This window comes from Panicum virgatum, chromosome 2N (assembly GCF_016808335.1).
Source record: "Panicum virgatum strain AP13 chromosome 2N, P.virgatum_v5, whole genome shotgun sequence".
Lineage (NCBI taxonomy): Eukaryota > Viridiplantae > Streptophyta > Magnoliopsida > Poales > Poaceae > Panicum > Panicum virgatum.
The window spans coordinates 47,841,803-47,854,190 of record NC_053146.1 but is presented as its reverse complement, the minus strand read 5'-3'; the positions used below and the strand labels follow the sequence as shown (position 1 = coordinate 47,854,190).

General features: G+C 48.8%; 1 protein-coding gene across 1 annotated transcript; it reads right to left on the bottom strand.

The window, feature by feature from the left end:
• Nucleotides 1–8,058: 8,058 nt before the first annotated feature.
• LOC120658869 (protein HVA22-like) lies at nucleotides 8,059–9,405 on the bottom strand. The gene is made up of 5 exons (XM_039937011.1): nucleotides 9,204–9,405; nucleotides 9,083–9,109; nucleotides 8,839–8,961; nucleotides 8,482–8,671; nucleotides 8,059–8,373 (listed from the first exon to the last, which is right to left on the bottom strand). The coding sequence occupies exons 1-5, from the start codon at nucleotides 9,248–9,250 to the stop codon at nucleotides 8,353–8,355; spliced, it is 408 nt and encodes a 135-aa protein (XP_039792945.1). The 5' UTR covers nucleotides 9,251–9,405; the 3' UTR covers nucleotides 8,059–8,352.
• Nucleotides 9,406–12,388: the final 2,983 nt, after the last annotated feature.

Below are 12,388 nucleotides of genomic sequence, written 5' to 3'. Positions count from 1 at the left end.
TATATGAAACCGCTATGAGAGCGACACCTCCGCCCAGATGACACCGGGGTCACCACAGCACCAAGCGCGCCAGCTCAAGACCTCCAGCACCCATGGGTCCTCTGCACCTCCCTGTCAACACGAACCAAGTGCACATCCTCTGCCGCTGCGCGTGAGCAAGACCACCAACCAACCAACGCCACTACCTAACCAAGGCGGGCCTCAGATGCGGCGCCTCCAAGGAGGGCATGACGCCAATGGCACCGCCGTCGCACGTCCAAAGATGGACATGGTTCTCACCCTCGAGAGCCCCATGTAGCAGCAGGGGACATGGTGCCTCACAATGGCACCCTCCGCATGGAGAACGATGCCACAAGTGCGCCGCCACCATCGCCACTGACAAAGGTGTCAGTGAAGGCTTTCGCCCGACTCAGCACCATGCCTGCCACACGTTCTTGGCCAAGCCAGTAGCCCACTCCTCCTCGCCTCCGCATTGCCTCCACCGGAAGAAACTCGGCACAGCCCAAAGCACCACCACGGCGCCACAAGCATGCACCAGACAGCCCCTAACCCCATCACCAAGGCGGCGCCGGGCCAGCATCACCGTCGAGGAGCACCAACCGCCTCACCTCAGATCCCGTCACTCGAACGCCGACCATGGGCGCGCCCCAGCCCGCAGCCACCAACAGCAGCCCCAGCCTTCATGCACACCAGCCGCCGCTACCACCGTCGACCTGCGCTGGCCGCCGCCGCCGCCGGTGCCGTCCATGCCGGCCGCTGCCACCGGCGCCTCCCCCCACGCACATCCACAAGCCTCCCGTCGCGTGGCCAATGGATCTGGCCGGGGCAACGCCAGAGCCGTGGCCAGCCGCCTCGCGGAGGGCTGCCGCGCCCGCCCGACTGCCGCCGACTCCGCGCCCCTGGGCATCCGCGGGAGCCGCCGCCGCCGCCACGAGCGCGCACCTACGCCACCGCGGGCCACACCCATTCGCGCCCGACCGCCACCTGCACGCATGCCAGCACGCGCCACCATGGGCCCACAACTCGACGCCAACGCGCACCCGCACCCCCACGGCAGTAGATCCACCAACGAGGCCACGAGATCCGGTCGCGGGAGCCACGGATCCGGCCACTCAGGCGCCGGCGCCGGCCGCCCGCCCCGGGATGAGGCGGCATCCTCCATCTCTCGCAGCGGCTGCGCCCGTCGGGAGAAGATGGAAGGAGAGGGCAGCCCCGCCGCCACCGTCCTCGCGAGCCGTGGGGGCATCTGGCGGCCGGCTCAGGTTGCGGTGTTGACGGTCAAATTTGGCAAGTCAGAGGTCGACCGATCGGGCCGATCGGTCAGACCGGTCTGCCCAGTTTTAGTCCGAGTGGGAGTTGTTTTATTTGTGGAAACTTTGTGTAATCCGACTTGGAGAAGGGGTACGACTTCCCCGGCCTATAAATATAAAGGCTAAGGCCGATTGAGGTATTCCCAATCGAATCAATACAAAATACATCTACTTTTTGTTCCTCTCAAACTCTAGCTTTTCCAACCCCATCTGCTATTCTTCGCTCGTCTCTACGGCGTTCGAGGATGTTTTGAGTAGCCTGCTGACCTCAGAGCAACCCTAGATCCACGAGCTCCGACGGGGTCCCTCCCAAGCTCAAGGTTTTAGGTCTTCGTGGCGTTCTCTGTAGAACCAGTCTGACCGGTCGCCATAACCGGTCTGACATGTCTGTGCGCAGGGAGCCTGTTGGTGAAGATCGCGTCGACGATCCGCGCGTTCTAGCGCTTTCGAGTGTGTTGGCGCAAATTAGTGTCAACATACTTTTTGGCGACTCCACTAGGGACAGATTAATCTAGTTTTTAAACCGATCTAATCTAGTTCTAAAAAAAAAGATGGGCGTCATCACCGACCTCGACGAAGGCAACATCTCCACATCTATTGAGGAACTCAGCGAGGAGGAGCACCAAGATTACTTGGTGGTCAGGGAGCACTTCAAATCACAATTCTTGAAGGCATTCAAAAAAAATCAGCAAGGCCAGGTCACGAGGGTTCAAGACTTCGTGATGCCCTCCTTCACGTTCAAGAATAAGCAAGTCGAGGTAATAAGCGATGTAAGCACTTCATCTTCCGACTTGTTTAGCCAATTATCATCTATTATGGATCAGAAGATTGCTGATATATATAAGCCCATGAATGATTTAAAAGATCAATTAGACATCATAAAAAGGTAAATCTGTAGATGACAATTGTGCTTCCCAGACTGCTAGTTCATCGGCTACGCCAGCATCGGTTCAAGAAACACTATATGGCATGCCGACGAACTATTTTGTAGGGCAAACATCACCATTGCAACTGGTACAGCCGAATGCGGCTGGACCAGTCAGACCGGTCCAACAGACCGGTCAGACCGATGCGATGGTGGTCAGCCCAGTAACATCTACACCGAACACGTCTACTCCTTGCTCGGCAACCCTTAGCCGAACCAATGAGATGGCAAATTGTGTGCAGCCTTGTCCTTCACAAGAATCTGGTTCTCCACACGAATCGATTTTTGATAGTGTACATGGAAATTATTTTGGGCGTGCACCAATAAGTTCGGTTCAGACGATGGTACAAGATGATTCTATAGAACATCGTCTTACTTCTGTAGCACAAGCATCCATGAGTGGTAGATGCAAAGCCGATCCCGCTAGGTTAAAAGAGGATCCGGCTAGTGCGGTGAAAACCAAATTCAGTGGGGATATAGGTAATTTTACATTATACCAAAAGCCATATCCCGTTGAATTAGATTTAGTTTCTTTTCCTGCTGGTTAGTGTTCCTAATTTTGTGAAATTCAGTGGTGATGATAATAGAACACCTTGAGAGCACATTGACCAATATTTGTTACAACTGGGAAAAGCTGGTTTCCATGAGGCTTTGCGCATTTGCTTATTTTTATTATCTTTGACTTGAACCGCTTTTTCTTAGTTTTCTTCGTTGGCCCCGCATTTTATTCAATCTTGGAATCAGTTGGAATGTAAGTTTCATGATCATTTTTATAATGGGCACAATGAAGCTAAACTGTTGGATTTGACATCGGTTAGGCAAGGCCAAGATGAACTTGTTTCGGATTACTTTAGAAGGTTTAAAGATATAAAAAACCGATGCTTCAATTTTACAGTTTCTGAAAAAGAATTGGCTGATTTGACTTTTGATGGTTTGCGTTCTTATTTGAAAAAAGAACTCGAAGGCTATGAGTACCACACTGTTAATTATTTGCAAATGAAAGTCTTGGGATTAGAATTTAGACTCCAGAGCGCAAAAGATGCCCATAATACTCATCGGCCTATACATGTTGATTGTAAATCTGATTCGGATGATGAGAAAAAGGAAGCTTATGTTGCTGAATTCATATGGCCATCAGATGCTAAACCATGTTCTTGTTCATGGCTTAAGCCGATTCCAAAGAATCGGTAAGAACAAGCTCGTTTCACTTTTGATGTTTCTAAGTGTGATCGCATATTTGATGAATTGCTTAGAAGCGGAAACATCAAGTTATCTCATGTCATACCGCCGCTTGAGGAGCTGAAGCGGCATGCATATTGCAAATGGCATAATACTTTTTCTCATGCAACTAATGATTGCAATATCTTTCGTCGAAAAATCCAATCGGCCGTTAATGAAAGACGATTGGTAATGCATGAGGTAAAAGATGACAAGACGTCATTCCCTGTCCATATGATTGATTTGGATAATGTCAAGGTACTCAATCGGCCGGAACAAGCCGAAGGAGCAAAAGGAAAAAATATTATCATTGGTGAGCCAAGGCCGAAAAATATCAATGACAAGATTCAGGCTAGGGAAATGACGATGGAGAAGACTCTTGATGGAAAGGAGTCATTGAAGATTACTATCAAAGCTTCAAGGCCCGGGGGCAAGAGAGTTCCTCATGAGACACGAGTCGGACTGCTGCCCAGGCACGACCGGTCGCCTCAACCGGTCAAGCCGGTCAGACAAAAGGCCGGCCTAGAACTTTCAAGCCTAAGCGCCCGAAAGGAGATACTCGGAAGGTTAATGAGTTAAAGGTGCAAGAGAGTTTTACAAAGAAGAAGCTCACCTTTGCTTAGCTACTGAACAAGTACACAAAGGCCGCTCCAAAAGATCGTCCACTAAAAAAAGAGCCAAGTTCACCTCCGTGTCAAGGCAAGCGTTCTTTTCCTATTGGAGAATCCAGCAAGCATAGGGGTGATAGCACTACAGTGTTCCCTCCTCAGAAGGTGTATGCTACTACGTCATGGGCGTCACCGGCATCGGGTTTTTCTTGTCCTATATGGGGGCATAAAGAAATTTGGATGTATTGTTATCCGATGCTACACCTACCATATCACCATAGGGAGGAGGATCACAGAAGGCTTGTGTTCGGCAAGGTTTCACGACCAGTGCACGACCGATTGAGATTCAACCAATCAGGCCAGAGGCGGCAGCCTGCATCGGTCAGACCGGTCACCACTGACCGGTCAGACCAGTCTCATCAGAGGCCGGGCAAAGTTCATTCTCCAAGACAGGTTTACCGTGTCAAGGAGAAGAAAGAAGAGGGACAACCCACTCTTGATCCAGAGAAAGCTGAAGCCGATGATGTTGTGCAGATCGGCAATATCAAAGTGGTTGTCAGCGATGCGGGTACAAGACCGATGGTTTTTAGTAAATCGGTCAATCCTTCTATCCAAAGGCCGATCATGGCTAATGATCATGAGGCCAGCAGCAGTAGTTCAACATCAAGGTACTTTCAACCAAGATGGTGTCCTCCAGGGTTGACTCGTACTCAAAGAAGAAAGCTGCAGCGTCTACGTGCTCAGGAAAAGGAGGACCAGGAGTTCAAGAGGCTGAGGGACAAATAATTCAACAACTACAAATCTATGGTCCGTTAGGGCAAGGTATGGAGGGTCAAAGTAGTTGACCAATCAGCACGACCGGTCGAACCGCCTCAGGTGACCGGTCTGACCGGTACAAGCGACCGGTCTGACCGCCCAGAGCAACCGGACAGACCGGTTGAGGTTGCAGCAGAACAGAAGCTAAATTGGCAATGTCTGTTTCGGCTCTTTGAGATGGAGAAACACCGCTAGCATTTTCAGTAAAAGGCAATGAGGAGCTAGTGGATCATGAGGCTACACCAAAAGCACAGCAATATGGAGCTCAACGACATTTAAGTGCTGGGGGGGGCAAAATATTGACAGCTAATAATTTACATTATGAAATTTCTATACAACAGATCAGTTTGCAAGGGGCGCTCAAGACTTTGATTATGTTTTTGAGCTCTTGAGCCAATTGAAAATTTTAACATCAGCGAATAGAAGCCGAATTAGAAGTTTTTCAATTAGAGCTAGAAAATTGGCAAACTGTCTGTAATGGGACATATTGATGCTCTTATTCCTAGTCTTCGGTTAAATAATGAAATTGAATTTATTTGGGGGGCAGCACAACAAAAAAGTATTTGAGAATATTAAGCAATATTTGTTTTCACCTCCGGTTCTCAAGGCGCCTAGGAGAGGGGTTCCGTTCAAACTCTATGTGGTTGCTGAAGACAAGGTCATTGGGGTTGTTTTGACTCAAGAAACCAAAGACATAGAGTATGTCATCACTTATATAAGCCGATGACTTATTGATACGGAGACAAAAAATAATCAAGTTCAGTATGAGGTGCTCTTATTTGGCTTGAAATTTCTGCAATCTATGGGCGTGAAACATGTTGAAGCCCTTGGTGATTCACTTCTGGTGGTGCAGCAAGTATTCAAGGTATGCTAATGATACAATGGATATTTAAATACATATCTTGACAAGTACCTCGATATTATTTCTTCTTTTGATGAATTTGTTATAAGATATATACCAAGGGAAGTGAATGGACAGGCTATTGCTCTGGCTAATCAAGCATCTGGTTAAGCAATTATGAAGAAATATTTTTCATACGCAAAAGCCGAGTTGCAGATTCTGTACGAACCAGTTCGACCGGTCGATTCAACCGGTCTGACCGCTCAGACCGGTCTGACACCAATTCGGCTATGAAATGTGATTCATCACTAAAGCCGAAGATCAAGACTGGAGGGTTCCTGTAATCCCCTATCTAAAGATCCTGGTCGCGGTGCAGAAAGGGATATTAGGCGGATGACACTCAAAAACATTTTAGTCAACGATAAGCTCTATCATTGAATAGCCGAATATTTATTTCTTAAATGTTTGAGCTCAGATCAGGCCAAAGTTGCCATGAGTAACATTCATGAAGATATTTGTGGTACACATCAATCGGCTCCCAAGATGAAGTGGTTACTTAGAAGAGCCGGTTTTTATTGGCCCACCATGATGTCCGATTGTTTCAAGTACTACAAAGGATGTGAAGAATGTCAGCGGTTTGGTGTTTTGCAATTGGTGCCTGCTGCGTTGATGCATCCTATTATTAAACCATGGCCGTTCCGAGGTTGGGGGTTGGATTTCATTGGACAAATTAATCATCCATCTTCAAAGAGACATCGCTTCGTGTTGGTTGCTACATATTATTTCATTAAATGGACCAAAGCAGTTCCTTTGAAGAACATGACACATAAAGAGGTAATTGAGTTTATTACTGAGCATATTATTCATAGATTCGGCATTCCACAAACTTTAACAACGGATCAAGGTTCTTCATTTATATCAAAAGAGGTGCGTGCCTTTGCCGAATCTTACAAGATTAAGTTGCTCAATTCATCTCCATACTATGCTCAGGCCAATGGGCAGGCCGAGTCTAGTAATAAGATTTTGATCAAACTTGTGAAGAAGAAGATAGAAGAAAATTCTAGGAGGTGGCATGAAGTGTTATCCGAAGCATTGTGGGCTCATCGTATATCTAGACATGGTGCTACTAAGGTTACTCATTTTGATCTTGTGTATGGTCAAGAGACCATTTTGCCTGTTGAGGTAAATCTGGACGCTTATAGACTAGCGAAACAAAATAATCTTTCCGCTGTTGATTACCATGATTTGATGATGGATAATATTGATGATGGATAATATTGATGAGGTGACCGACAAATGTTTGAAGGCTTTGAAGAAAATTGAGAAAGACAAGCTTCGGGTGGCTAGAGTTTACAACAAGAAGGTAAAATTTAAATCTTTTCAGGTTGGAGATTTGGTTTGGAAGACAATTTTGCCTCTTGGGATGAAAAGCAACAAGTTTGGCAAATTGTTGCCAAATTGGGAGGGTCCATACAAGATTATCAAGGTCATCTCCGGTAATTCATATATGATGGAGACGATGCAAGGTGAGAGTCTACTTAGAGCTATCAATGGAAGATACTTGAAGAAGTTTTATCCTAACATGTGGCAAAGTGCGTGAAGACGAAGATAGTCGGTATTAGATATCGCCCTTAGTTTTATTTTTAGACTTGTATGCTCTATCTAAAACATGTATATTAGGATAGTTCTTGCTTTTTGGCTTGTGAAACTCACCAAAAAACAGAGAGGCATATGTTGATAGCCAAATTTGGCAAGTCAGAGGCCGACCGGTCTGCCCAGTTTTAGTCCGAGTAGGAGTTGTTTTATTTATGGAAACTTTGTGTAATCTGACTTGGAGAAGGGGTACGACTTCCCCGGCAAATATAAAGGCTAAGGCCGATTGAGGTATTCCCAATCGAATCAATACAAAATACATCTACTTTTTATTTCTCTGAAACCCTAGCTTTTCCAACCCCATCTGCTATTCTTCGCTCGTCTCTACGGCGTTTGAGGATGTTCTGAGTAGCCTACTGACCTCAGAGCAACCCTAGATCCACGAGCTCCGACGGGGTCCCACCCGAGCTCGAGGTTTTAGGTCTTCGCGGCGTTCTCTGTAGAACCGGTCTGACCGGTCGCCATGACCGGTCTGTGCGCAGGGAGCCCGTTGGTGAAGATCGTGTCGACGATCCGCACGTTTTAGCGCTTTCGAGTGTGTTGGCGCAGATTAGTGTCAACAGGCGGCGCGGCGGTGGGGGGAGCGTGGAGGTGGCGGCGGCGGCGGCCGTCTGGGTTCCGCCCGTGTCGCCTACGCGGAATGAGCTGCGTGAATGAGCTGCTGTGCTAGCATTACATGGAAAACGCTTTGTCGGAAGTATCTCTGCAGTTCAATTTGAGATGCACAGCAATGCAATTTCTGTTCAGATTTATTCGTGACAAGGAACAGGGGCGCGCCTCCAGCTGAACAATCAGGACCATCGGAGTTAGCTTGCTGAGCACAGATTGGTGGATGCAGCAATTCCTAGCGTTCTCGCAATGTTGTTACAGCACAAACGGTTTGGTGCAAACCGTTTGCCCCAATCTACGGCAAGAGGGAACCACTCCGGCCGGTCAGGTTACTTCTCCGACGAACAGCGTATGTTTCAGGGAGGGGGCTCCTCAGTGCGCGCCATGCTCAGCCTGCGCGTTCGGGAAACAAGCGCCGTGAGACGCCAGCGTCCGCGTGAGCGAACGAAGCAATCCAAGAAACTAAAGACGCTTGGCGCGCGCGAGCGAGCACACACATACCTTGAGGTTGAGGGCGTGCGGCTCGTGGTGGTAGGCGCCGGGGCCATGGCCGTGGCGATCGTGCAGCCTCACCCCGTGCTTCCGCAGCTGCTCCCGGACGAGCTTGTCGTAGATGAAGGAGGCGCCCCTGAACTGCGGCAGCACCAGCCACGCCACCAGCAGCAGCTTCGCCTCGTACCACAGCGGTATCCTGCCAGGGAAGGACAGATCAATCGCGTTCTTACTAGTGTATGATGTTCGATCAGGATGGTTCATGGCTGACATTGTACACTTCACAGTTGAAAATCCAGGCCAGCGTCAGCAGGCATTTCTCGCCGAAGAGAAACAAAAAATAGCCGCGACGGAGCGACAAGTTACCAGTAGAGGACGTTCTCGGCCGCCATTTCGAAGAGGGTGATGAAGGAGTAGATTATCCAGTAGGCCAGCCACTGCTCGTCGTCCAGCTTGCACGTGCTCTCCATCGCGCAGATTGACGCGTACCTGATGATCCACATCAACATCTTGCACACATGTATCAGCTGCACCATTGTAAAAAAAAAAGAAAAGAAAAGAAACTGATGAACCAGCAGCCTGGGCGCCTGGCTGATCATTGCTCACTTACAGAGGGTAAATCAGAGTGAGAGTCGGCCTGCACGCAAACGAAGACAAGGAATAAATCAAACACCGATCACCGACCAGCCATGGCAGAGTCACTAGTCGCAACTGCAGTGAAGATCGTTTACCCTGCGAGAGCGTGGAGGTGGGTGATGAGCGCCCACGTTTTACCCATCTTCCTGTTCCGACAACTGAAACTTGATCGGAACGCGTGGGGGATTTCTTCTGGTGGAGAGAAGGATCGATCGATAGGCGACGGCGACGGGATAGGTAGTGGGGCGACAAAAGATTCAGTAGGTAGGGGACGATGGAACGGGGGAAGCCTAGCGTTTTTGGCTTTATATACTTGCGCCACCTCGCCGAGGCCGGGAGGGCGGGCGGGCGCACGACGATGCGCGGCGGCTGGGGATGGGTGGCAATGGCATCGCCGCATCGGGTGCCTAGCTTGGACGTGGCGTCCAAGGCAGGCCGGGTCGCGCCCTGACCCGACCAGATCTCCCCCGGGCACGAATCGCTTTGCGTGGTGAAAATGCCTACTTGCTGCTCTTCTCCCCGGACCACGGCGCATGTGCTCGCGTCGCGTGCGCCTTCTCTCCTCGAGGCTGGGCGGCGTTTCGTTTTCTTCTTCGTCGGAATCGGACGGAACTCACTCGGATCAGGGAACGCCCACCGGCAGCCTACTTATCTCGTCTCCTGCAAACAAGAAGTACTTTCCTTTTTCTGTTTAGCCCCGGGTGAACTTCAATTTTCGTACTGAAAACTGGGCCGCAGAAAACTGGGCCAGGAGCGGCCAATAGGTAGAGCAGAAATTTGGGCCGTACAAAACACAACGCGCCTTAGGCCCATTAAAGACCCGGCCCGTGTTAAAATACGGAGGATAAATTGCCCCAGAGCCTCATATAAAAAACGTGGATGCCAATTGCCTCGTAGTTCAATGGTACGACGGTCCAGTGGGACGCTACCCACAAAAATTTAAATCCATCTGCCGGTGCTCAGTCATTCGGAGGTGCTCATAGGGGTAGGGTTTACGTACGTGTATTCATAGGGTGTGAGTGTGCGTGCGTGTTGTGGGCGTCTTCGTTGTACTGTGTGATTCTAATATATATATATATATATATATATATATATATATATATATATATATATATATATATATATATATATATATATATATATATATATATATATATATATATATATAACGTGGATGCAAAAACTGTTTAAATCTTGTAGCCGTTGGAGCTGAGTATTGACTGGAAAACTGCACATTCCACGCAGCTGCAAATCGCTGCGGGTCAGAACATCCGATTGAGGCGATGGAGACGCTGTATCTGTAGTATGTGTCCATCCAGCTCGCAGACTCGATGGAGACAAAGAGCTGCTGTTTCTTTGTCGACTGAAGGTGCAACTGCCGGTGGTTAGAATAGAGAAGCACGGTTGTGTTTAGTTGATGAAAAGTTTGAATTTTGGTATTATAGTATATTTTGTTGTTATTTAGTAATTAATATTCAATTATGGATCAATTAGGTTTAAAAGATTCGTCTCGAATGAAACAGTTAAATTGTATAATTAATTATTTTCTAAATTACATTTAATGCTCCATTTACATATCCGAAAATTTGATGTGACTGTTAATGTAGGAATTTTTTTTAGAACTAAACGTACCCACATGTGCTCTACCGTCAGAGCCTGCCACGCTACTGTTATGTGCGTGTACTACCCTGGAGTCTGCATCTTTGGACCTTTCCTCTCAGTTTCCACTCATTTCTATATCCACCCCAAGTCCCAACCTGAGTCCCAGCTCCCACAGCGATGGTCATGGCTTGAGTCCCCTACAGCGGTGCCGCTCTGTCTGGACGCGAGAGAGGAGCGTTCAGAACGGAAGAAAAACTTGCGCTCTACCGTAAAATAGCGGAAAAAAGTATCACATCCGTAAAATAGCGGTAAAAAGTATCACATCGGATATTGTAGTACACTGTAATATTTTTTGTTTGTTTGTGCTAATTGTTGCCTTACCATGACTTAACTAGACTCAAAAGATTCGTCTCGTCGTGTATATCAAAACTATACAATTAATTTTTTTATTTACCTACATTTAATACTTCATGCATGCATAAGGCAATATATTTGATATGATAGGTGAATAGTGAAATTTGGAGCGAGAAATTTTGAAACTAAACACAGCGCTTGTCTGCAGCTCAGCTCAAATCTTTTCAGATAGCTAGCAGTTAGTGGCCTGGCGCGCCTGGCCCTCGTCCAGTCGTCCTTGCCAGGAATGCCGCTTAACTACTCGTGCGCTTATCTTTATCGTGGGCAAGGCATGTCGGCAGACGCAAAGCTGAGTGTGGCCATGATTACAGCCGCAAACCTCCGGTCCATCTGTCCGCAATTGGCTTGGCTGCGCATTGGATCATTGCTCTGCTCGCGCTCGCAATTCCGCTGTGCGTACGGTGCAGAACCGATATATAAACCGCTCTGTTTTCTATGGGAACCTCACCCACCCCCGCCGGAGCTCCTAATAATCTTTAATCTCCTGTCTCGCAGGGATTACAGTTCACAGGATCGCGCCAAACCCCGCGTGTGCCGGTCATTGTCATGGCGTCATCGTTGCCTCCCGTGTCTCGTCGGAGGCTCAGAGCAGAGCAGCTGTGCGCCCGTGGATCGAGAGCAGAGACGCACGAAGACGCCGCCGGTGTACATGCGCTCCCAATACATGCGCTCGCTGACGCACGTTCCGTCGTCGTCGGGCGCGTGCTTCGGTAGGCGGCGACCGGCGACGGTGATGTGCAGTACTCGTATGAAGCTTCGGCTGCTTGGGCCTGTGATTGTGCACAGCAAGATCTTGTGTAGTAGTAGCTGAATACGACCTGTCCTTTGCAGCTTGCGATTCATGGTAGCACGACGACGGTAGGTGCTGCGCATGTATCAGACAGGCAGACACCGTGTATCCCGTATCCGAATTTTTGAGTTCCAAACACCAGTAGGCAGTAGCTGTAGCTCGCCAGTGCCCAGTAGCGACGGCCATGGGGCCGGGGCAGGGCATCGTCCATGCCAATGCCATCTCACCGTGTTTATCCTCACACTGTCACACAGGCTTCATCAGACCTTCCCTGAGGCTGTTCTCCAGCGAGGCCGCTAGTGTCCGCGTACTTGTGTTCTTTGTACGGTTGGGCCGTCACATCGGAAGGGAGATGCCGCCGGCCGGCCGAGGGACCCTGAAGTACGGCGCGGCTTTTGCTAGCCAGACACCCCGGAGCCCACCCAGCCCTGGCCCCATGCCACGGTTTTTTTATATTTTATATTTTAGTTTTTT